The sequence below is a fragment of the Aplidium turbinatum genome, chromosome 4, assembly GCF_918807975.1.
Source record: "Aplidium turbinatum chromosome 4, kaAplTurb1.1, whole genome shotgun sequence".
Classification (NCBI taxonomy): domain Eukaryota; kingdom Metazoa; phylum Chordata; class Ascidiacea; order Aplousobranchia; family Polyclinidae; genus Aplidium; species Aplidium turbinatum.
The window spans coordinates 17,137,674-17,165,288 of record NC_137475.1 but is presented as its reverse complement, the minus strand read 5'-3'; the positions used below and the strand labels follow the sequence as shown (position 1 = coordinate 17,165,288).

At 35.4% G+C, this 27,615-nt stretch overlaps 1 protein-coding gene across 1 annotated transcript; it reads right to left on the bottom strand.

The window, feature by feature from the left end:
- Positions 1-8: 8 nt before the first annotated feature.
- LOC145768480 (frizzled-5-like) lies at positions 9-24,074 on the bottom strand. Its single transcript, XM_082579978.1, has 8 exons — positions 23,513-24,074; positions 19,102-19,220; positions 17,587-17,938; positions 4,806-5,029; positions 4,026-4,169; positions 3,456-3,582; positions 2,843-3,025; positions 9-2,077 (listed from the first exon to the last, which is right to left on the bottom strand). Exons 1-8 carry the CDS (start codon positions 23,813-23,815, stop codon positions 776-778), a joined length of 2,754 nt encoding a protein of 917 aa, XP_082436104.1. The 5' UTR covers positions 23,816-24,074; the 3' UTR covers positions 9-775.
- Between the last annotated feature and the right edge of the window lie 3,541 nt (positions 24,075-27,615).

The window sequence follows — 27,615 nt, the reverse complement described above, 5'->3', positions numbered from 1 at the left end:
GCAAAGTACACGCTGATAACTTTTATTGTCGGCTCATCATTGCGAGTACATCTTCAAAATCGAAAATTGGAAGGAAATCTGTTGCTTGCACTCTGATTCCACCTTGAAATCACTTTAAGTAATCAGATTCTCCTTCCAGAAGCATTTGACAAAGACGCAACAACAAAATATTTCGAGCAAACAAAATTACAACATCCCAGTCAACTGAAATAACAAAAAAATATCATTAACCCGGATCCGTAAGAAAGAGATGGTGTTAGAAATTTAAGAAAAGGAATTATTATTGCATCACTTTAGATTCTGTCCCAGGATTGATTTTGTTGATATCGATAGTTGTTTCTGTTTACTACTGACTCTTATAGCCTACTTAGTGGCACCTGAGTGTGAGACATGATCTAGAACAAAACGTATTCGCAAGAAATACAGTAGCCTACACCAGCATTAGCAGTTAAAGGATGGTAAAATAAAGTTAAGCTTCTATGCTTTACAGATGTACAATTGTACAGTAGCAAAACTTTTTCCATTTCTTTTACTCAAACAACCGAGTCACCACTAAAAAGATGATAAGGAATTGCGAAAAAATGATCTTTGATGAGAAATGCTCATCGCTTTTACATAAACTTAACGTTAGTAAATACCAAAATAGTTAAATTAACTATTAGAGTCATTTTGAAACTTAATGACGTGAAAATTACAGTGTCACGAAAAGTCATTTCTAATAAAAATAAATATATAAAAAGCATAAAAGGGACGCAAAGCGTTGTAACCTCCACTATCAGCGACGCAAAGCGTTGTAACCAGTTGGTGAATTACGATCGATAGGTGACGATATTCGTACAACGCGTTGTGTGTCTCTTTGAAAAAATAGTTTTGAAGAGCCGGAATCGCTAGACGAGTGACAATGTTTTTGATTATTGCTTCTACGGAGGTTGAAATGGGAACGATTGTGACAAGTACATGCAGCTTCTGCCTCAAGGTGGTGGTGATGATGATGATGAATGTGCTGGATTCGGTTCCTGCCGCATTCAGAGTCTTTCAAAAGTGGAGATTGGGGCTCCAGGAGAGCGATAGAACCAGACTGGTCGCAATACAGGAAACAGTGTCCAGTTTCGAGCTCTGGTTGCGTATATGAGTTGTTTGAGAGTCTGTGTGACAATGATCTCCCTGTTGAAGCTCTCGACGTGTGGCAAGTAAGTGGTGGACCTCCTTCAGCAATGCACATCTGTTTTGGATTGCAATGTTTTGTATTTTTACGACAGATTGGCATAACCATGGTACCTTCTTTTGTTTCAGTTGGGATCAATACATCAATAAGCTTCGGAGAGGTACCTCCATTGATTCCGGTCATGCAAGATAAACTTGGTTGGTTGCTGCTCTCAAATGAGTTGTAGCTGCATTCCGGTGGAAAGCAGCTTGTTCTAGATCGACCTTCGGAAGTTCGGCGTCTCTTTGGATCAGATTTGTGCTTTTCATTTTTTTCTGTTACTTGATTAATCTCGCCTAAAACAGCCACGCGGTTGCAGCAAATAGCTGAGTCGTCACGCGACGAGAGTTCCTGATCTCCTGAGGAAAGTCGTGCAATGTCACCATGATTGGTTAGAAAGAAATGCTTAGCAACTTCTCCAGTTTCAATAGACGTTCCATCACTACTTATTTGTGGAATCCCTTCTATATTCGTTTCTGAAGATCCTTCGCTCATGTTAGCTTTCATGCTGCGCCGCTTAAACCAAGATACAATGACAGTGAGGTCATAGACACAGCAGTAGCAGCGACGATAGAATTGTTTCCAAGATACGATGGTTTTGCCCGAACAAATCCAAACGCCATTGGTAACCCCAATTAACAATGCGACTGAATATTTAACAATGAAAACTTCAAATTCGGGCCTCGACTTTGCTCCATGAATACACCGAAGTCCGTTGGGCCTTCTACAGTTAAAAGCGTTTGCCCATTTCTCTCTGTTCTGTAGTTCATACCAATGACAAGCCAAGAGCAGGATTGAAGGAATCATGTAAAGAATTGAAAACAGTCCTATCCTTTTCATCAACTTTTCCAAAGTATCTGTTCTTTTTCCAACCTAAGATAATTGTAAAATGATGAACTTTAGTTCATCACATAGTAAACATTAAATTACAATATAAAATAATCACAGCAACCTGTGGTGGTTTGCATGCTTTGGTTTAAATGAGATAATTTTATCTTGGAAATGAGTGAGTCGTGATTGAATCTTAACCATAACAGTTTCACAAAAATTTGTTTTACGACGACTTCACACTTGATTGTTGAAACAAAAGTAAGGCCACTATAAACTTTTTCGTTATTTCCAAAAAGAAAAATTTGTTTATTCTGTCTCAGTTATCATGAGCAATTAAAATATATGATGACAACAAGTACAGCACAGCAGGCTCCACAAATGTAAAAATATCAATATTGAAAAAATTATAGCCTATCAACTAGAGAAGGCTTATCTTGATATTTTTCATAAACGAGTCGTTTTCATTTTTGTTCAATTATGCTTACATTAGGTATTGAGCGGTGGGATGGCGCAACGGATAAGGCGTTGGTTTTCCAATTATGCAACCTGGTTCGACTCCCGGCTTCAGCTGGTTGTGGAAAACACCGCTCACCTCTACCCATGGTGTAATAAATTGGGTGGGCGTAGATGCTGAAGTAAAGACGGCCGAGAGAAAGAAACTGGCCACCCTACTCTCCTGAGTGCCGAAAGATGAACGGAGAGCGTTTCCATTGCGCGTTCAATGATGACGAATAGCTTTGATAAGAATAGGCCAAAATAGCAACAATTCAAATCTACCAGATGACAATTGTTTTTAAATGGGCCTACCTTTTTGATTGAGATTCTAATCCGACAAAGATACACATATCCCAGAACGAGAAAGAAAAGTCCTAATCCAAGGTACAAAACCAAAGGAGCGATGACAAACGCTATGAGAGTACCCGTATTGTGGTTGCCTACATAGCATATCCCAGACAATGGATCTCCGTCAACAGACGATGTTGCCAAAATCTGGAAAAACAAAACTGTATTTCTTGTCGAAAGATGTGATTATGATTTCAATAGTATTTACGGGTTTGGAAATTATTACAAAACCTTTATTTTATTTGGTGAGGAAACAAAAATTCATTTTCCTACGACAATAATCATTCCCCTACGACAATAATCAATTATTTTTAATTCAACAAACTTTTACATATAGCTTGCACTACCATGTAAGTGAAGATTTTTGTTTGAAGCGGTGATCGTTGTTAAAGACAGATATGTTTTTTTCTTCAAGCCAAAATATTGTCAACAGCATTACATTTTTAGCCTTTATTTACCTTGTAGTTATTCAGGCAGTTTTCTTCGCACAAACTACCTTGAGGTAAATTATAGTGGAATCGCTCGTTCAAGCAGGTTATTTTTATATATAAAAATTTGATTTTCTACCAAGACTTACCGCAATACTTTTAAGCGCTGGAAACATCCAAGCGACGCCATGATAATATTGCGAGTAATATGCGATTGCCTCACTTCCCCATTTCAAGCCTGCAGCCAGGAACCACGTCAGCGACAGGAATACCCACCTGGAAAAGAATATACAACTTCTATCAACATTCGTGGATTTGTCTGAGCTGCAGTCTATGCTGATATAAATTAAAAAAATTGTACTTACTTTTTGCATGTGCTTGCTGTAAAACGTGAAGCAGTACAGGAATTAAAAGTTTGAACGTTTATTGTAAATTTTAACACAGCTAATTTTCGAAGTGATGTTTTTCGTGTAATAATGAAAAAATAGTTTTAACCTTTTTAAGAAATTTAAATTTTTAAAAACTCAAAAACAATCTAAACCTTTCGTTGAAGCATTAAAGCGATATGCCGATACGAATTTACTGTCCAAGTAGTTTGTTTTGTGACTTTTTCATGTTAATTTATCCAACAATCACTGCAGATTTAAATAGTTAACATCAAACTATTTAGCTCATTCCACGCTTGCTCTTGAAGTACCGATAAGTAGCCTGTAACCCACCAAATAGCAGCAGCCATTCCAAAGAAGTATATGAGCATGTAGACAATACTGCAAAGCAACGGACCGGTTGTTTTGTAAAGGATTCGATCTGATTTGACCGAGCAGGCCACAGTTTCATGACCGGCCACAACTCGGATGAGAAATCTGAAATTGATAATTCAAGTCAAACACGAAGAACGTTACGGTTTCAAATATATCACATAAAAAAAACGATTTGATTTATATCCTTTGGTCGTCGCTATTCAACATAAACATTCGCGATTTACTTTTAAACGTTGCAATCAACAATGATCGCTTAATTTTCTGTTTCATGTAATCAACATCTTACAAAAATTCTTAGTGATGGGCAATTGGGCATATCTACCAGCTAAGTAATATATCTACAGTAAAGAAGGCAATGCCATATGGGAGAATAAGTGGAATCCACAGCTAACAGAGTAAAAAAAACAACAATCGACTCTTTTACAACTATTAAACGCACCAGAAGACGATCCAAAGTTTAATGTTATAAGTTCGAACATGCACAATGTTCAACTTCTATTCAACTGGGACTTAAAGTTAAACTTCTCAACGAGATTCACTAAACCAAGCCTTGCTGATGTGTTCGGTCTACCCAAGTAGAATCAGTCAACAAGGCATTGTCACCACCAACCATTTTCATAAACAAGATATCTAGAGGTTCGAACTTTTGTTTATATTTGAGTTGGAATGAAGAAAAGAGAGTAAAACTTTTTTAGTTTAACACACCTTAGCAAGCAACAGAATGAAGGATCAACTTACCCCACACTCACAAACATGTAACAAGCGGAGAGGAATATGATTGGCCGTTCAGGATACTTGAAGCGGTCGGTGTCAATCAAGAAGGTGCCCACGGTTACCAGAGTAACAAAAAAACAGACAACAGACCAGACCTTGATCCAAAGTTCAGCAAATTGTTGCTGGCCAGGGCTAAAGTAAGGGGATCGACATGGCATGGCGCAGTTGTGGACCATCCCCGTTCGTACCTGGAGACCAAAAGTGATCACGATTATGAAGCATTTACAAAGTGATAAAAAACAGTTTGAAACTCTTTTCAAAGTTAAAAACAGTCCAGTATAAACTTTATTCATTTTGATCTACAGATCTTACATGTAAAGGTACTGTAATAGAAGCTCTGTTGAAGAGAAAAAAGTTTTTGCTGTAATTTGACAGACTTTCACTTTCGATATCATTTAGATTTTTATTACAGTAGCTGATTATTTTGTGAATCCCTTATTGTTTAATTCTCAGTTTTGTTTATCTTTCAGTGATTATACCCCTGCTCAACAACTTCAGAAAAACGCATGAAAATGCACAAGTAGTAATGGATTTAAGTTTACTTATATGTTGTTCACATTAAATATTCATTTTGTAGGTTCTGGTTTGAAAATAAAATCGTTCACCCGCCATTTCACAAAACATTGAATAAAAAGTGTAATTTTTATAAAAGTAAATCAAATATAAATCGTTGATCATAAATTTTTATGAAATAGAATTATGACTGCGTTACGTGTTGTTTATACACACCGCATTTCGTAAACTCAACAGGCAACACAGGCTTCGTCTGTTGATTTAATTACGTGTTTTTATCAATGCTTAGACAATGGGTTTATTTTGGGCCACGTACATCACTTGAACATTTTTACATTACAATTACTGCTGTCAGGTGTAACAGAGCATATTGTCTTAACAGGTACAATTTCCTGAAAGATGGAATTACGCTGTAGCAGTAGTAAGTCATTTCGTGCAAAAGTGTAACTATTTTAGAGTTTACTGTAAAGTTTATTGTCTCACATGCAGTAACAGAATGCTATGAATATGCAGTATTATAAGAATGACTTTTAAGCTTTCAAAGTCAGAGACCCACATAATATTAATAGCTGTATAGCAGCCAGACTTTATAAGCTCTAATGACCACGATAAAGCTGCAATTACCTTTACATTAAACTTTGAATTTACTTAAGCACAAAATGTTACCTTGTTTGGAGCAATGATTAGTTTACGGAGACAAGAAATGAAAAAGTTTGGAGAACTGCTAATTGCTCTATTCATTACCGAATTGTTGACTGTCACAATAAGTCCCTGTGACACACAGACATGGGTCGGTCTCGGACTATTGTTGTACTAGTGGCAAAATAGCACCAATGGTGTCTTTTTGATATCAACAATTAATCATTCGTTGAACACATTAACGTTTTTGGGTTAGGTTAGGGTTGAATCAATTTTCTAAAAAAAATTGCATCAACCAAAAAAATAACAAAATTACAAAGAGCCCCTGCATGAGTTGGCAGACTACGAAAGTTTTCTATTTTTCTATACCACGTGCATTGCTTATGTTCTAACGCTTCTTCAACATCTTGTTTAAGTAATAAAATTGACAAAAAGTTTAAATGGTTTGAGTTGATCAAAATTGAAACGGTTAATTATTTTTTGACAAACACCTCTGGTGTCACACTGAGAAATAAACGATGCAAAAGTTTTGTGGCATTTTTACAACACAACATAACGGTATTCTTATTGCGCGAGCCAGGCTTAATTATAAAATGCGTATGTTGATGTACCATGTACAGTATTACACATTGCAATGAAAAGAAATTGAAATATGAATTTGTTAAAAACCAAAAAATTAAAGCAGTCGCGCAACCCTTCAATATTTATGCTTTTAAATATTGTCATAAGAGCGACTACCGGTTATTCTAGCTGTCAGCTTAAATATGGTAGAATATTATATCGTCAACAACACAGCGTTGGTTGTGGCAACGGAAACCAACAGCCACTTGTGCATCATTTCAATATTGAAAGCAGCTGAAAATACATTCAGCCCGAGGAAGGTCGTCCATTCAAGTTATTAAAAAATAGCAAAATAATTCCTTGGAACCATGAAATTTCTTCACTATGAGTTGGTAGGAAACGTTTTTAATTTTTTCGTGGGAGAAGGTTTTGCTCAGTGTAGTTGCAATATATAACTTTATACTGAATACATTCGTTACAAAGGACCATGAAAAAATAACTTTTTTTGAATTCAAATATTTAAATTGATAAGATTAAATTCTGATACAATGGAGAGTTTTGATGTATTGGCGTTGGCAACTCTGCCAAGTATAGGCACAGTTCCCACTGAAGCAAGTTTGCCTTGTTTCGTGTTCAGTTTGATATATTTGACCAGCACTCTCTTTATAGACCAGTTTAAATCATAAGCACTGTCATTTAATTGTTACATGCGTAGTTTCCTTCAACTTACGGTATTACAATCGCGTTAAAAATCTAAAGCTCAAGACTTGATTCGTGCTCAGACTTGGTTTTTGCAGTAACTGGGACAATTTTTGCGCGTGATGTGTTTCCCAAAAAACAACGAATTTCACACATTATAAAACAAACATTGCGGTTGGTAGTTCAATGGCATTGGTCTTATTAACTTTCATGTGTTCAAGCATGACCAACAACTAATAGATAGCTCCGATAGCTCAATTGGATAGCGCGTCACTTCTGGAACAAAGAAGCTTCAAGATCAAGCGGCGCTGGTTCGACTCTCGGGGTGTGCGCTTGAGCAACGCACGTTGAGGACTACTCTCCATTCAGCGGCATCTAATGGATGGAATAGTTCCCCGGCAACAAGACTTCAACAATCGGAAACTTCACTCTGTCAATCTCGGTGACCGGTCCTGCGTCAGTGATTCAAAGCCTCTGCAAGTATGCGAAACTGCCAGGATTAAGCTCTGCAAGAAGCTTTCCCAGTCCGAGGATAAAGATTCAATCAATCAATCAACCTACATGCAGTTATTCTAGAAACGTTAGAAAACAATGAGTTAACGCAAAAAAAATGGAGAAGTGATGTTCGTTTCATACGTGGTTAGAAAAACACTTCACATATGCTTACAAATGAAGCACCTTCTGATGATCCTCCTTTTAAGGCAGGCTGCCAAGGGTTTGGAGAGTAATAACTATATTTGATATACATACAAATGAATACATAACTTATAACTTGAAGCTTGCATGAATTACGTAACTGTTCACAACTACTCTCTCTACATTGGCAGTGCTACAAATAGACTACAATGTAAACAAAATGCAAAAGGTTTATCAAAACAAATATAAAGTGTCGACATTTGCGGCTTGAAGAAGCATTGCGGTTGTTTAAGCGTTTCGTTGGTCTGGATGTTATAGACCCTCCAAGTGTTTGTTTTTTGTTTTTTTTTTAATCGTCAATCATCAGTAGCTAAAGTAACCTTCTTTCTGCACGAATGATGATGTTTGACAAGAGGTGCTGACAAGATTAACCCTCAACAAAACAAAACATTCAAACTGGCGTATTAATTGTGATGGAAATTGTTTACAGAGCCTTCAAAAAAATCAACAATACATCTTCTTCAAAGAAATGACACGTATCGGTAGCAGATCTTTTCCACACCACATGTTGCATTAAATGACAGACATGTTAGAAAAATTTTGATCGTGCTTACGACCAGTTAAAAAAGCTTATTGCTTCAACTCATCAGCTCCAATTCTTGTCCCATTTGTGCCGAAAGTGAAAGTGCTTAAAAATTTTATGTGAAAATTTAACTATTGCATAATCATGACCTAAAAAACATTTCACAATTAATCTTTTCTTAATTATGTTAGTACCGGTCGAGAAAAAGACCGTCCTACATAATAGAACGCTAAGCAAACCGCTATCAAGTTTCGCAAGTTTTTTGTGCGTAATGCGTAGGCCTAATCGTTATCGCTCAAAGTGATAAATGGGAAATGTTTTGTCATCGAGCATTTTATTGAAATGAAAGTTCACAAAATATGAAGATGAAAAGTAACAAAGCAACACATCACTGAAACAAGTCATTGGGAAATATGATATTGCTTGAAGCATTTGACATGCAGACCGACATCGCATTTTTCGGATCTTGTAGTAGTTATTGCGTGGCAATAGGCGCATCGAGTTTGTTTGTCCTGGGCTAGCACCCAATGCTCATTGCCTAGGCATGGTAACGTACATCGGATAAAACCTTTTGTGGTCTGCCCCGCTTTCCTTGTTGAGGTGGCTTTCGATGTTGTGACAAGTATATTCTGGCAATATAGCCTATCATCGAAAAGAAAGCAAATCCATTGAATTGCCTCTATTGCAAATTTCTTGCAGTTGCCATGCATTGTTGACAGAAATATCGAGCATGTATGAAATCAAGCACGGATAACATTTTTTACTTCTCATTGCGATGCGATAGTTCGAAATGTTCTGGTCCATTCTATCAACGTTCCCTCCCCATATGTTCGTTATAGAGCTAGATCAATCAAGGTTGTTCAATTTGCACACGCTTCTTTTCAGAGGATGAATCGAGAGGCTTGAGAAGTTGGGTAAACTCCAACCGTATTCGAGCATAAATTTACCACACTGTTGTCATTCCATTTGCAAACCAGCACGCCGTTGTCGGTATCGGTTCTAAAATCGAACTTGCCTCTTCCTTATTTTTTCAGAGCATCTTTAGGGATCAGCGGACATTTTTCGGTGCTGTTTTCACGAATTGTAGCTGTTGCTTTCCCTAATTTTGTCCTCCAGCGTCGTTGCCAATTTCACACTACTGAAAAAGTTGTCGTAGCACAAGTGGAAAAACTTTCTGCCGCAGCTAGCGAGGACATCAGCAAAATTGCTGACAAGGTTTCCTCCATGGCCTAAACTACTTCGTACTTACCAGACCCTTACTAACTTCTCTTACGTCACGATGCGCATGTAAAAACGCCAAGAGAAAACTAAAAATTTATCAAAAAATTTCAGTAAATTACGATAAATATGTTATTGTTCTAAAAACAAACACAACTACTTTGTTATACAGCGTAGAAATCGTAGGGAATCGCTGTTTGATACCGCTTGATGCGTGAGAATTGATTGTCGCTTTTGCTAACACGTGTGCCTAGCGACCTATATATATATACCTCAAAAATTTTACTGCCAATTAAATATATTTAAAAATATATTTTTTGAAAACTGAAAACGGCCGAATGTGTCCAAACCGTTGGTTGAGCAAAATAAAAGTTTTAAATATCCCATACATCCACTTAAACGAAACAGGACGAATATGTCCTATTAGGGCAGAAAGGGTTAAACATTTGCTGTAAAATATGTTGATACATAACGAATAAACCCAATGACAAATATTTTTGGAAGCTTATTTGCATATGCGAACTTATTATCATAATTCGACATGCACCTTCAAAATTTCAGATTTAGCAAAATCGGGAAAATTGAAAATGATGTCAAGCCTCAACCAAAAAAGCAATTTTTGAAAAAGTGGTCATATATGCTGCAAAAATACTCATAATTGTATTTTGACTTCGTCGAAATCTCAAAACTGAACGTGCAAAGAAAAATTTTAATTTGAGTAGGTGTCCTACATATAGGACGCTAGGCATAAATGGGTTAAGACGTTCAGCTGATGCTGAATTTACGTCTATTGCATGATAAGTATTAGGTCAACTAGGCAGCCAACAAACTGTGTTTGTTGGTGAATGGCTTTTGTGACCAACGTTGAGATTGAACAAAGCACCACTTAAAATCTTAAATGAAAACAGAAAACTGCATGAACGCCAATAACGAGAACTTACTGAGAGCAAGAAATGGCCCAAAAGGTATAGAAACTAAACGTAAACGTTTTCTCTAAAAACACGGTGTTAATAATGTTGTTAATACAACTGGCTTGTCACGTTATGCGAGGCTAAACATGATGTTATGTGTAACTTATACACACACTAACCCTCACTCATCCATCAGCTTCTACTAACAATGTCATAGATTGAATAGATAAGTTCTAATCCTCACTCTATAATCCAAAAGAAATTAATTGACTTTTAAAACAACTACATACATACATTCATTATGCTAGGATGAAGATTACCTGTTGTTCAGATGCAAAAACTAGTTCAAAAATGTACATCGATTACGACACTTAGATGTTTGGAAACGGAGAAACAACCAAAACGCAAGGTGTTTAAAAATATATAGGCTTACTTGGTTGGTATTTCAATAGCCGGAAAACATAAACGCGTAACCTGTGTGCACTAAAAATTTCTTTAGGATTAAAACCTTACAAATGTTTTATATGCAAACTTACCTCAGCCACGAAATGCAAAAAATAGCACATACGTTTTCCAACACTAAATTTCTAATAAAGCTTGAAGAGTCATCGTCTTCATAAGCTTAAAGAGTTTTCTTTATTTGCAGTTTTATTAATTAATGGCTGTTCAACAATTCGTTATTGGAAAAATATATTAACCTTACAGATAGAAACTTATCGAAAAAATGAATAAATAGCAGACTATAAAATAGCAGGGCCAACAGTCGCAGACGGGTGAGGAGCGCTGTTGTGTTTATCACACCTACAAATTGGCATGTATTGCTAGTGTATTAAACACAGAAAATTTGGTCATTCATATATTTTTTATGTTTGATAATAATCTGACAAAAAGAACTACTGTTAAACTATTTCAAGCAATAATATTCGCTTTAAAACGATGAACCATGTGAACAACTGAAAATAATGACCATGCTATTGCGCTACTTATATCACTTTACACTATAACACTAGTTGAAGTGTTCCCCATCAAGTGTCCCCCATCACAGAATTGTAAATGCAGTAGCATGACCCACTAGAACACGGCCAAATATGTTGCTATTTGAGGAAATTTCTAAGAGTCTGAATTGTTACAATCCTAGCTATGACAAACCTGTCATCTTCCCACTTGCAGAAGTAAGTAAAATAATCAGTATTTGCACCTAGACATATGTTTGGCTTATTTAACTGGAGATTAGGTATGTACGTTGAGCAGTTGAGCACAGTTTACACAATAAAGATTTAATATGTAAGACTTTTCAACTGCATCTTGGAGGTAGCATCGTTTGGTGCAATTGCATGTTCCATTTAAAACATCAAGGATTTTTTGTGAATTGTATGTTGTAAGCTGTTCATTTAAATTTTAGTTTGTTTTGTTTTTCGCCAAGTTTACTTTTGCAAGTAAAATATGTGTTTTGGCGAAAAATCCTGCAATACAAAAAAACCTAACGACTGTATGATAAGACTACCTCCAGGATGCAGTTGAAAAGTCTTACATATTACATTATTATTGTGTAAACTGTGCTCAACGTACATACCTAATCTCCCGTTAACTAAGCCAAACATATGTCTAGGTGCAAATACTGATTATTTTACTGACTTCTGGAAATGGGAAGATGACAGGTTTGTCATTAGCTACGATTGTAACAATTCAGACTCTTAGAAATTTCCTCAAATAGCAACATATTTGGCCGTGTTCTAGTGGGTCATGGCAGTAGCCTTCTTGAATGATCGTCATTATTATGAATTCTTTAGTATAGAATGTATCAATTGTTGTCCATTATTCACCGATTGAATAGCAGCTCATTCCACGAATAAAATTTTCCTCATTTTCCTTTCTTATGCACCAACCGTAATTTGCTGATTAGAATAGATGATTAATGATTAACTTCACTCAAGCTGACTCTCAATTACCTAACCAGACGATTAGCTTAATCAGCCGCGTAAAAGATCCGCTATATTTTATTTGCAAAAAATCAAGAGTGACTACATTTATGTGAAAACCAAAGTTTGTTTATATGAAAGAGTGTTTTATTAACCTGGTGTGCCAGAGCAATTGCAAGCAGTGTACAAACAAAATCTTTTATTTGTTTAAAGAAGGTTAGGTGTGCTTTTGGTTTTTCTTAAATTTGCTACAAATTCATCCACCAAGAAATTGTACAGTACAAATAAATTATACTAAACACAAGTATAAACATCTGATGGTCAGCTGTCCAGTCCATTCTTTTAATTTATTGGAACCTAAAGTGTTTTTTATTTATCTTTGCTTTCTTTTTAACGGAACCTGAATATCAATAGTCCAAATGTTTGATAGATTGACTTAAAAATAAGTTGTTAGCATAAAGGACAATTCGTTAGCCAACGCTGATACTGTTGTCATTTAAAACAAATGTCTTTTCCGTAGGTTCATTTGTTTATGCATACCAAGAGGCTTAACTCGTCGTACAATAAGACGAAAGGAAAGACTTTATTTTTGCTCCGTACGCTCCAAAGTTACTCGCAACAAACACTAATAAATATGAGACGGCACTTCGCCAAGATACAGTCCCAGAACAAGTTCAAAATATATGCTTTTGACATATTTTAACGTTAGACCACGCGCTTCCTACGTAAATCATAGTAAGTCGTGAGCTTCATGAAGTCGCTGTAGACCACAGGTTGAAATATCGATGGAAAAAATACCATGCAGTGTGTTCTGTGGAAACAATATGAGCCAAACGCCTAAAGCTGCTAAACATGGACAGCAAAAGTTTCATTGCCTTCAAATTAATTGCCTGTGGTGATAACTTAAAATATCGGCAGACACCTGCTTTGGAAACAACTACAACTGAGAAAAACACTTCCCTTCATTGTGAAGTCGGTTGTTCAGCATTTCTAGATAGACCTGCACTGAAGTGTATTGTCATTGCTTTTATGTACGAAATAGTTTTGCATAAGTGTAAAATGTTATGACAATTGCATAAAGCCTGCGGTCAAGGTGGTTTTGGTATGACCACAGCCCTGTCTCATCTAAACCCTTCGAATCACTAATGGATACAAAATACTCAAGCCAAGGCAATAACTTAATTTAATTTGAAAACAATATATCAGGTTGCAACAAAATTAAAACATTATCTCGTCTTTCCTTTTGAACTTGTTTGTGCTGTTTGAATATCAATTAGCTGCTTGGTAACGTCACGGAAATGTGTATTGGTCAACACTTTAAGGGCTAATCTACAACTCCTTGAACAGTGCGCCACTGATGTTTGTTGCTGCTTGCCAAACAAAAAATAGGTAGCCTATCTTTTCACTGCAAAACAAAGAAACATTCAATTTTTGTGGGTAGGATGATTTTATAGGCTGGTAATATAACATTTGTCATTGCAATGTTGCTGTGAAATGCAATGTTTCATCTACATAAAACCATAAAAAGATGACGTGAATCCCAAAAACTCTTGGTTTGCATGCAGAGATTTGTTTCGATCTTTTCAATGTCGTGAAACGGCAAGTGAAACGTGCAAAAAGATAGTGCTTTAATCTGCACATACGTAAAAAAAGAGAAAACTGTAACAACGAAATTTGAGTATTTTGGTTGAAAGCGCAACGATTTCCAAAATATACTGAAACCAGATTTAACTTTACCCTTCTCGTTACCGAGATACCGAAGATGTGAAAATACGGCAGCACTGACAATGACAGATTGGTATGTGGTCGGTTCAATATATGGAGTCAACAAAAAGACAAAAGCACCTTGCTCACATTTCCATTTTCTCAACGTAAAAAAACGTGTAAATAATTTACTAATATTTTATAAGTGGTTTAGTGAAGAAAATCTTAACAAAACTCGTGCCTTTGCTAAATTCTCGATAGAAATAACACCAAGTTTGTCAAAATCTTGCCAGTTCAAGTGGTTTATTTACATAGCCTAGCAAGACTGACAAAATTGCCATCTAATAAATCAACATTGAAAAACCGATGTTATATTGACGTCACAGGGGAAAGCAGGCAAGATTCAAAGCTTGATAGCAGAGCTGGTCAAAACGACACGCATTTATTTAGAAAGTAAAACAATTTAAAACTGAGTATTTTTACTTTTGAAATAATTTTGCATTTTTAAATATAATTGACAAATTGGTACGTTTTTGTTTACTCAAAAACAAAATAGTCATTTTCGTTTTTTAAAAACGAAATCACACCAACTCAAAATTTGTACATCGAAACAACATATTGTTACAAGTGTTTCGCACAAACTTTTCAAAATATTTCCTTTTGTTATCTTGATTGCGTTTTGGAAAAAATCCAACAGGCCCAAAACTTGCAATCACTTTGAACAATTGCAATCAAAAAGTGGACACAAATTCGAGTGGGATGTAGAAGGCTGGCTACCGTAGGCTACATGGAAGCAGTCGAGTATAGAATTGAAAAAAATTATAAAGGTCTGCGCAGTGCGCAATATTTCAATAAAATATAAACAATGTATCAGCTGTTAATATGATGCATTGCGCTATTATAAATATATTACGGAGGGATGTATCTTACAAGTGTCTATTAGCATAATAAAGATGCATTTTTGGTGCACATGGTCAAGCCTTCTGGTTTGTCAAAATTACCAACTGCAATAAGAAAACAGTTTGAAAGCAAAATTATCCAATGTATTTATGAGAAAGTAGCTACTCAGTTGACACATTCATCATAAAATAGAAAACAAGGAAACGAAAACGAAAGTCAAGCATAGCAGAGATGATGAGACCACTATTTAGATAATTTTCTTGTTTTCAAATACATAATTTTGTTTTGGCGTTCTGAAGATATGAAAATATCAAACTTGTTTTGGAGACATCAGGCATACGGGTATAAGAAAAAGACTTGAATATTGCTTCACAATTGATAAACTGTTCAATTGTTCAAATTCACAGAGTTTCCAGGTATGTGTCCTGCAGAGGTCGCATTTAATGAAGTTGAAGGGATGACAGATACTTTGAAAAGTAAAAAAAACTCAAGGTGAAAGAATTGGAACATTGCAAGTGCTTCGATTTAAAAGAAAGTAGTCTGCAGATCACCGCATATTTTCGAGTTTTGAGCGATTGGCTTGTTTGTTTAAAATAAATTTTCCAATCTCTAATTAGGCTGCATTTTATTTTATAACATTTAAGATTTAGGTGTTGTAAAAATTGTAAAGCTTGTAAAAAATAAAAAGTCACAGTTTTTTACAGTGCTTCCATAACGTATAAAATCGTTCATCTACACTCTACAGTACTAATATATTTCAAGTTTTCTAAATGACTGAACAAACATTTGCATTCCTGAAAAGACGTTTAACTTTCTAAACATACAATGCTTTGGTGTTGCTTTCAAAACTAAAATCACAAACATGCACATTGCACACACTCTTCGTGCGCAAATTTTTGGTTTGAAACTAATCTTGTATATACATCGTAAGAAGCAGACTGATTTAAGAACTCAAAACTTTTGCTTCTACACAAACCAGCAAAATTTGTCTTTTTGAGCATTTCTTGCATCTGTATTGTTTGCAATTGTTCACAGTTATACCGAGAGAAACATTGCAAAATATTCCACAAAGAAACTAATGAGAAAAAGTTGAGAAACATTCGGTTCATTGTATAACCCCTAAAAACATGCATAAGTTTCTTATAACTTTAGGAGTATTGTAACATTAAAAAACGGTTTTGATGTAATTATGGTTACGGTGTAATGGAAGAAAATTATCGTTTTGTGGAATGAATGTGCAGCACATGTCAATAAATTCGGAAACAACTCACGATAAATAAAGCAATTATTTATGATCAGGCCCAACCCAAGACGACTCTAAACTTTCTAAAAAAAGCCACAGTTCTTTCTGGCTTTAGCTAATTACTTGCTTCAATTGCAGTGACAGTGAGGCTGCTGCTGAAAAGCATCAACTTTACGTAGCTTTGCAAGTATAGTATAAACTATTTCTATGGAAGAAATCTGACGTTTATCTTGGATAACATTGAAGCTATTATAAGCAAATAGCAATCCACCATAAACTTAAAATTCCAGTTTGGCGATAAAAGAAACAAAAGGATAGGGGATTACAAGAAATTTTTTCCGGAATTTTGTAATCCATCCAACAGGATGCCGACAATTCCGCTTCGAATCAATGATTGATTTTAAATGATTGAAATCATCGACTATATGATTCGGCAAAACGTAAACTCCGTAATCATATTTATTGTTGCTTTTAAACATACTCTCAAAATGGAATCCGGAAATCACTTTTAGAGAGACAATAATTATGAAGGCCGAAATATATTCTTTACTTTTTTTATTTATAGTTTTAAAATGTAGAAGAGAAGAATGGCCGTTCCCTGCAACGTAGCCGGAGACTTGGAGTCAACATTTTTAACCCGTGTGAAATCGTACAGAAACGAGAACTAGCTAACGAAAATGGCAGAATGAAGCAAATTATTATTGGTGAGCATTTTTTCACTTTGTTTCTGTATTAGTTGCCGTTGGAAAGGGCCTTACAAATGCTGTTATAATCAGTTTGAAGAAGCTGAGCATTGATTCAAATGAGTATAAAGGATAAAATTTAAAACGGACTTGTGGTAATGAATTACCAATTTAAATAATTTCAGGTGAGTGCAGGTTACCTCAGCCATGAGAAAATGTTTTTTCGAGTGTCTTATTTGAGATCAAGTGTAAGGTTAAATTAACTTCAACAATTAACTCCTAACGTAGCGGAGCACGACTTGCAAAGAGGAAATAAAAATAATCGCTAGTACCCTTCAATTGCTTTAAAACGAATTGAAATCTCATGACTGTTTCAAAAGTTTACATAGCAAAATTAGGAAGATTTTTTTTCTCCAATAAACTACTTGCGACAAGCTCTATCATCTATGAACTTAGAAGTCAGAATAAATAACAGCAGTTTGACATAGGAAAGAGAGATGCTTTGCAAATACCATGACCAAACAAATAAAAAATACCTGGTTGTACAATGGATCGGTTCTGTCGGAGACTGAAATCATTGGAGGAAAGCACCGGCACTGGCAGTTGCTCTGCTTTGTCAGTTGCATTTCTAATTCCGTTGTGTTGGAGGGTGAAATCTCGGAAGGTTTTTGCTTTTGAAAAGGTAAAGAACTTTTGCTTTCAAGACTTCTCGGATAACTGGGAGTTGTATTCTTTGACTGAGTTGTGGCCGATCGATTAAAGTGCAAACACAGCGGGTTTTCACTGGTATAAGCCGGATATCTGTCGCAGTTGAAGAGTTCCGGCCAAGGCTGGTTGTATTGCTTGAAATAGTGTTCGCAGCCTTCTCTTGCACGTTCGCAAATAAATCTAAACAAAGCAAATAAAAATTGAAGGTTGTCACAGACTTGAAAGACTTTACATATCCTAATATTCATATACTTAATACAATATACAGATGTACAGTAGATGTCAATCGGAATGGTTAAAAAGCTAATATCACGATTGGTTATCATTCTTCGGCTGCGGCATTATACACACAGGTAGGCATGAATAAGGCAGTTACCTTGGGCACTTCTTTTGAAGCCCACCTTAGTTAATTCACACGCTTACAATTTCGTATATGATCATGCTATTCTGCGTAAAGATTTGCTTCTTTTGAAACAATTTTAACAGATGGCTTCATTAAACCGCAAGCAATCCCAATTTGAAATTTTGATGCCAAACATATGAAACAATCTCTGAATTCCACTAAATTATCTGAAACAAAAGCCTTAAAAATTCAAATTTTTCAACTTTTGTGTAACTATTACTGTTTATGGAGCCTGAAATCGAAGCAAAGACAAACGTTCAATTTTAAACTCATGCATATTAATGATGCTCAGTTGCTTTGCTAAATGCTAGAATCTATAACGAAACCTTGAATAATTGTTTTTAGATTATTATTTTGTTTACAGGTCTTTTACTTTTATAAGTAAACGGTATTTTGCTAGTTAAAAATCTTCAACTCAATCAGGCATAGGAAAAAAATCTTTTTGTCGCATTTGAAAGATATTTTCCCGGTAAAGATACAGATGAGCATAGCGCCGATATGTGCGATATGGGTATTATTTGATTTGTGACAAGGCATGGATTTAATCGAAATTTGGAAGATTCACTTCTTCAAACATTGCTACATCTACCAACAGAATCTCTGAACTCTCTATGTTAGTTGCTAGGACAATGTCAGTCTGATCTGAAGCTTTTAAATTCTGGCAAAAATTATCAACTTTAGGTGGCTTTCCAATTTTTAACATTAACAAATACTCTGTCAATCAAGTATGGTGATAATAATGATAAGTTTTGACTCAAAGGAAAGGACAAAGCAACTTGTTCTCATGCGTTTGATGAATAAGTCTTTCTTTTAATCTTTTCTATGTCTTTATAGTCTTTTCTATGATTGTAAAAGAAAGTCTTTCTTTTACAATCATCAAAATTAATGCATGATAATATGTTGTTTGTCTTTCGACGCTACAATTAAAAATGTTGTTCACCTGCAAGGAGGCAAGAATTGGTTATAAGAAGGCATGCAGATTGGTGTGTAAATCGAACAAACCAATAACTTCATTTCTTCGGCACACTTAGATTTTATTAGCATCTTGAACTGGTGTACCTAAACACAGAAGAAACTATCAACACAGATCCGGTTAGTGCCACAAAGTTACAACCTGAACCAGCAAGGTAAACGTAGTTAAAAGGAAACATTGTTCACCATTCAGAGCAAACTTATTTGAATCGAAATGTAAAAAGGGTAGGTCTAACTTAGCACGCGAGGGTTGGCAGTTCGCTCTCCTGCACTTGTTCCTTTACGCCCCTGCCAATTTTGAATTAGTTTGCTTTGTTGGTTGTTACATCATATCAAGCAAAGCACGACTACAACAAATTAGCTCAAAAAACACAAAAGTAATTTGCTGGATCTCTGCAGAATGTTACAAATCAGGCTGTATCTCTAAGTAGCCATGGTATTATTTAACTGATTTGCACAATTCGATCAGGAATCGAACCCAGACGTACGTAATATAGTGGAACTCGGAACTGATCTGTCACTAAGCTTGATTTGCGGAGGCAAACAAAACTTTAATCAAAGTAAAATGCTGCCTTTGCAATCCGAGAAATAGAAAAATGTAAATATTTCTTTATCAAATGGATTTGCTTTGTTAAAACTGGGCATCAGCAAAGTGCTACCCTCTTGTAACTGCTACACCATATATCACGTTATATGTGCTGAAGCTGGCGAAAACGTCATAAGTTGTGACATAAGAGCAGGAGTGAAGAAAAGTTAGAACATGGCGTCATTTAATATTTAAACAGCTCCTTGTTTCACCCGATTGGAGATTGAGCAAAAAAGCAATCAACGTTTTGTTCTAACGTTATTTTTTATAATTAACGTGAAACATAACCTACTGGTAATGCTTCCTACAAATATCTTCTTGCATGTACCTTTACACGATAAAATGAAGTTTAAAAGGCCAAAACTAAAACTTTAACCTCACATTAAAAACAAGCTGAGATGTTTAAGCAAACACATGAAAGTTTTTAACAGATTATCCGGCATTAAGCAAGCATGAGCAATTGAGCATGCCTCAAGCGGTATGCACTCAACATTAACTTAATCAAAATTGTGACCGATCTCTCGCAACAGCAACAATAATGACGATCCAGCTTGAGAAGGAAAAACGATATTCTCCAGTTTTGTTTGTTAATTGGGCAAAGTATCTGATCAAATTTTGATTTAACACTAGAACGAGGGAGGTGTCGAAATCGACACTTTATAAATTTCGGCATTCATCTACATTTTGCATTTGTTTGTCCTTCTATTATCATGAGAGTTTCAGTAGCTTCATGTATTTGCACTACCTAAACTTTTAAACTGTGTTTATAAACATTGTGACAATAATGAAATTTTATCAGAAGATCTACCCCCAACAACGGACGTGTCGAAATCGACACGAGCTGCGATTTGGTAACATTACTGGTACTCAGATTGTATTTTCGATGACATCACAAAAGAATAACAACAGATAATTTGTGAATAGAACGATTTGGGGTAATTTCTTGCTGCAAGGCGTTTTACAAGCAGAGAAATTTAGTTACACACTTCACCAAATATGTGAATAATTGTAAACGTTTAACTTTTTAATACAAAAGTTAAACTGAAAGTGTTCCATTGCCAATGAAATTTTTATACGAATCTCATGCGCACAATCTCATGAAGAAGCAATGTCTATGCTGCAGGAGGACTCTGACAATAATGGGTTGCGTAAACAAAGCGATAAAGAAGAGCTATGACATCCTAATGAGTCATGTAGTGCCGGTTTTTGAGATGTGCAAACCGCGCGATTGCACAGGGCCCACAAATTAGGGGGCTCGTAATTTACTGAGAAAATACATTAATTTTTGTTATTTCTAATGGAACAAATTTAATTCGATTTGCAAGCAAGTACCGGTCCGGTATCCTTAAAGTCAGTTGCGGTTTTTGGGTGTGGCAAGTGCTGAAGTTGTCGCCTCGGGTTCCCTTTGCAAGTTTACGTGCTTTTGAACCATCCACAACATTTCACACGCATTTTGTATCACCATTAGGTATTTCTAGGCTTATTACGTTAATCTTGTTTAAAGGCCTGAATGAAGTTTAGTGCTTTTATATCAGTGTATTTACCATTTTGATCATGTTTAGATGCTGCAGCGACTGGTACAATAGTTCATCAATAACGGATTTGTGCATTGTTACTACAAGTTTGCTACAAGAATCTTGGTGCCATAGCATCTTTGCATGCATTTTACATCATTATACTACATTTTTCCCGGGTGTGGGAAAAATGGGACACTTAGAGAAATTCCTTTTGTCGGTTTTTTTATTCACTGGTTGTAGTGAGACAACTTTTTACAATAACAGTTTATTGAGAATAAGCAATGTGCTAATTTAACACAACAAGCAAAATGGAATGTTCATGTACAAATGAACACTATTTCGAGACATGTAGCATGAATAAAAAGCAAAATGAACAAAAAACAGTGGGTGATGCAGTAGTAAAGTTAATCGGTTTGTATTTAAAATTTAAAAACATAAATTACAGAATGATTTATTGCTGGAATAGACATTGCCACTCAACCCTATGATATTGTATGATCTATTGCCGCTATTTTTTTTTCGAAAAAAAGCAGAAAAAAGCATTGCTTTGTGATTTTAGTGTGCACTTGGTCAATGGTCGTTGCGCCTGTAAAAGTGTAAATCTAAAAGTTACAGATAAAATAATGCATTAAAGCAAAAGTTCACATCATGGAAAACAAATACACCACAATTGAGCACTTTTTGTAAACAGTCCCATTTTACCCAGACGTGTCCCATTTTTCCCTCGTCCCATTTTATCCCGGTTTACCCTAAACAAATAGTTGCAAAAACATCTTTGCTGTTGAAGAGTAACATAAAAGAAACTTTGGTATATGAAATCTAATAAACACACGTCGACAGTGATTCTCATATAGGCTACGACTTACGTGACCACCGAGGGGGTTATTGTGCTGAAGCATATAGCATGATTTATGCTTAATATACCGTACTTTTAAATTCATCTTTTTTAATTATCTTATTTATGTTCCCTTTGAGCTCCACGGTCCCTGAATCAAGGCATGGGTTTGTGCTTGTAAGGTTTGCTAACATTATTGCTGAGTGATGCAAATTGTCATTTATTTTACTGGATTTTTGGGCCACCCTGGCATCAAACAGACAAGCAAGGCAGCTGTAATCAAGGTGCAAGAATCTGTGGTGAAAAGTCAAGCCATATGAAAACATGCGGAAAGTTTAATGAACAAAAACTAGTTGATGGGGAAAAGGTTTGCAGTTTGTCAATATTAAGGACAGGTGGTAGCTGACACAGATTATATATTGTTTAACTTTCTGCACTGTGACTACACGCATCTGTGCGGAAAGGTGGCAACATGACCTGACAGTCGGCTAGGAGAACCGATCGCTGTCCATTTCCTCAGTTTGTGTTATTGCTACCACAGCACAACGCTTGCAAACGTGTTACCGATGATGAAATTGATGTGATTTGGAGATAGTACTTTACCCACAGGCTCCATACTTGTGTGTGGTGTACACAGTCATCTTGCTTGACAACAGTGTATAGTAATGACACAACCACATACTGTAGCTTGTTAGAGGCAAGAGAATTTTAACAAAGCTATTCATGAAGTGTTTGCGTCTTACAAGGCTGTGACGAATAAGCTGATCATTTTTGTATTGAACAAGCTTCTGACCGCACCATCATCATTGTTGTTTTAAAAAATGAAAAAGAAAGTCACTTTGACAAATCAACCAATCAATCTCAAAATGTATACACAACCCAACAGCCACATGCGTTAGTATTTATTTGACTGGCAGTCCAGAAAAGGATGGTAAAGTAATCATTCTTTCCTCACGCAATGAAACAATATGTAAAAATAATGTTTAAAAACGACTGTAATTTCTCATCGCAACATATCGTCCAATTTCAAGTTTTTATGTGCTGCACTTTCACAATAGATCTACTTCTAGCTTGTTGTTAATGGTGAATTGACAGCGTTAAGTTTCGTGCAAGTAGGGTAAACTTTGCGTTTCACCAACTAACAAACTGTAATATCAGGACACAGTTTCGTTATCGATATTCTTATGCTAAAAGTCAAACCTGTGTAAAAGTTCCCATTTGGAGCTCATTTAAAAGGTTTAGTCTATTTGCAGAAAATTTGTCGTCACCAATATGCTAAAATTAAAAGCATTGGAATTGATTCAGCCAAATGCCAAAAATTATGGTAAAACTTGCTGCTTTAATAATGTTAAGAGGCAAGTTATTGTGGTAGCTACCTACGATAACCTGTAGCGAAAAATATAAGCCACGCTACTTTCAAAGTAATCACAATCTTACTCACCGTTTCCATTGCATCTGTTTGTTTGTATATGTTTGATGGTGAAAGAGACATATCTGTGACGTTATAACCGACATCGACACATGTGCGAATTCGAATGTTCTCACATCTAGACCGTTCGGTTCTATGATAGGGATCGGACCGATATCGAACTCGTTGGCGGGAAGATGGTGAAGGAAAGGCGGCAGAACGAGAGGCAATCGCTGGGCGTTGAAAATGGCAAAAGAAAAGCAATAATAACATTGAAAATGTAAGATTTTTGCATGAAAATTTTAATTTACGTGTTTGCTTTGGTCGGTAGTTCATTTCATCAAAAAGTGTTGATGAATTAAAACTCTCAGAGAAGACAGAATCTTCATTGTTATTTATTTTCCTTTTAGAAAAATTGCAAGACTTAAAATCCGAAGATTGTTTCTTGTAACATCGTTCTTGTATAAGTCTTAAGCGGTTTCGGCTGTCCAAGATATCTGCACAAGTAAGTTTTTCATTGACGCAACACCTCAAGCATGACGAATGTTTTCCATCAGCAAAACTTGACGAAGATGAATATATTTTTTGCTTGGTCTTTTTAATTTTTTTGCCTGTATCTTCCATATCTCAGATAGAATCTTGCCGCATATTGCCTGTGGTGACACAGTGATCTTTTACAAGTGAGCACAGATAGCCTATCTTTTCTCTGATTTAATCACTTTACCAAACAATGGTTTTAAACAAGCCCTGAAAAATAATATTTCATCTCACAGTCAATTGGATTCATATCTTCCTGCAAGTGCTCATCGTCTTCAATTTTACAGCAATTTTTATCTTGTAAGGTACAAGGCTTATTAAAAAGCTAACAACTGCTGATAAGTCTGACCAACCGTAATACAATTACGAACACTAATTCACCTGTAGATAAGCCCTGAAGATTACTATCACATGTCAGAAGCATTTTTTTTCTTTATTTGACCTACGGATTGCTTTTTTTTCTGGAGTTGCACGTGTCACACGTCAAGACGAGCTTTGCGTATAGAAACAGAGTACAAAAAAAGGTAACGAATAGTCTTCTACGTTAACAACTATAATATTTCATAAAAATTAGAAGTTAGAAAATTAGGAGAAATTTTCTGGGTTGTATTGTTGAATTTTCGCAAAGTGGGAAAATTACTACTGTCTGTGATTGATTTAGTGAATGCCAACATTATGCCAAAAATTTAAGTCGACCCAAAACAAATTTCAGGTTAGGAACTATTCAAGACACAAAAAGTGTTTTTAGAAAGTGGAAAATGACGAATTTTGCTGTCTGGGTAGAAGTTAAAGTTTTGCAAATCTAAATACTTTACTTTTTGGTGTCACAAGAATTAATTCGTGCGTTTAGGAATTCAACTTTTAGATGAGGATGCTTTGACCATCAAAAGATAAAAAGTTAACATTCACTTAAAATTTCGAAATCTTGATGCAGTTTTCTTGGACCTTCAATAAAATTGCAGTTACAATTTTTACCAAAGAAAAATCTAGTAGTAATTAAAATTAATCATATATAGTAGTAGCTAGCAAATGTGTAGGCTAGTAGAGAATACAAAATTAGTTTCTGAACGCGCTATAGTAGCTCGGCGAATTTTGTAATCCTCTTCCAAGAAAACACGCGCAGGCTTACTTGGATGGTGTGAACAAACGATGAGAAAAATTCGTATTTAAAATCCACTGAAACTGTAAACAACTTTTCAAAAAAACAATTTACAAGATAAATTATGCCAATCCTGATTGAAAACCAATTTCAAGCAATTTATAATCATTATGCGTAGTTATAATGAAAAAAGCATACCTCATTGATTTTTAAAAGCAACCCCGACTAACAAAAGTATTTTTACATCGTCTTAACGTCACCAAAATTGCACAAAGATACTTTTCTAAGTGTGATGCTCGCGGTTGGCTAAAATAAAAATTAGCTTCAATTAATACTGTTACTGCGGCAGGCTTTGAAATGATTGTTTAGATGTTTGTGGAGTTAGACATGGCATCAAAGCAGATCTTAATTTATTCACATTAAGATCAGACCACAACAAGAGCCGAGAAGTGGTTGAAACAAACTAAGTGTTTCTGTACTGAAGATCTGAGAAATTTAAGGCAAGTCTTTAAGATGGCGGACGATGTTTTAATAACTTATTGTAAGCTTCTAAACAGATTCGCAAACTATAGCAACAAGGTCCTATCATTGTAATAATTGCAAGACTATAAATCAATACTACAATTTAAGTCCAGTAAGTTCTGTGCGAATTCAAGAAATACAAATTCTTTTTTTATGCACTTTTATATTGTAGCCTAATCATAGCAACCTTCTTTATAGGCCATGCCAATATGCAGCTTCAATTGTAGTGGTTAATAAATATAGTCTTTATGTATATTTTGAGCTAATTTTGTGCTGTTGTTACCATACAAATAATCGACTAGATTTTGACACTTGTGCTGAAAATCCAAAAAAAGTCTGGCACTGCTGGAAAAAGGAAAAGATTTGTCATTTTTTTAACGTAAAATGAGGAGCTTTGCAGTGATTTGAGATTCAGTGATCACACTTTGGCAATATGGCTGTTCAAAATTATCATTTCAGTTGGATATAAGATAAAGAAAATTCAGCTTGGAGTTAAAAATCGAAATTACATCTGCCTACAGTCAGACCTCCAGTTCGCATGTTGGCAAGACATGTATAAATACTGCAGATTGCTATGATTGTAGTCTACCTTTGCAGGACATCATCATTTTGCTTACTCTACGTTTTGTTTTTTTGTTTTTATACTCAGTTTTCTATCACCAAGCTTTTTTATGTTACTTTTTCAGAAATTTATAAAGTTTTATTATTTCATTCACCCAATTCCAGGGCAGGTCATGGCCACCTGGAGATGCGGCCTGATTTGTCACATTTTGCAGATTTTGATTACAGCTACTGCTAGTGTTTGACTGACATTTTCTGATATTTTTTTACTTTTTTCTGTTTCCTAATGATATAAAGCTTTTCGTTGCCTTGGGTATGCAGTAGTACATGAGAAAAAGTAAGTTGAAAAACGTTTAATCAGACTGTTGTTGAAAAATTAACAGTCTGACTAAAATTTTCGAAATCAAATTTTCTTTGTTTTTCGACATCTGAGAATGTTAAAACCTATTGTGTCATCTGGGGAAAAGAGTAAAGAAAGCGTAAAAATATAATTTTTAGAAAAATTTATTTAAACATTCGCCCAAAGTTAGCAAAATCTGAAAATTGCTGCAAAATGTGACAAATCAGGCCATATCTTTAGGTAGCCATGGGCAGGTTAATTTGGAATCCAAACCTACAGTACATGATTTACAGATTGCAACCTTTTATTTTAATTAATATGCGTATTGGTAATTGTGCGAACTATGTAAGAGTATGAAGACTTCAATCGCCTCACAACTTTGTTAATTTCTAATCAAATTTTTTCTATAGTCTATTCATTTCCCCTGGGGAAAGGGATATGATTCCTTCAGATTAAGAAGCATCATACATCAACAGATTTTGTTGTAGAAACCAAAATAACACCATGTTGGCGCTAGACTTGTCTAGATCTATTTTAACTTCTGGTCGAGAAATTTCTAAATACGCACAAAAATCAACTTGAGAAATAATGCACCTAATGACGAACGTTTATTTCTATTCATGAACAAATTTGTCTAATGAAAAATCTCCATTAAAGCATCTTTTCTCGCTTCGCCAGTGTTCATACTTTTGCCATACTCTTTTGTGATGATACATTTTCTACATTTTCCATTAGTAGAAATTAGAACTGATAACTCCATCGGCCACCATACAGCCTATTGCATTCTTACAATCATCAAAAAAATGTAGTTTCAATCTTGCAAACAAATATTTTGTTACAAAACGAATATAGTTTCTAACTCATACAGTCGTTTAGCTTCTCTTGCCTTTATGATCTTGAAGCTTTAAACCACATCTATGCAACCTTTGAATAGCTGCCATACTTACGAAGATGTTACCAATAATGAAATTGTCACGTGATGGAAAATTTAACAAAAGTATTGCTGGGTAAAATAATTCAAAAAAAGAACATTGCTGGAAAACTTGCGACAATTTTACTCAAAACAAACACAACATT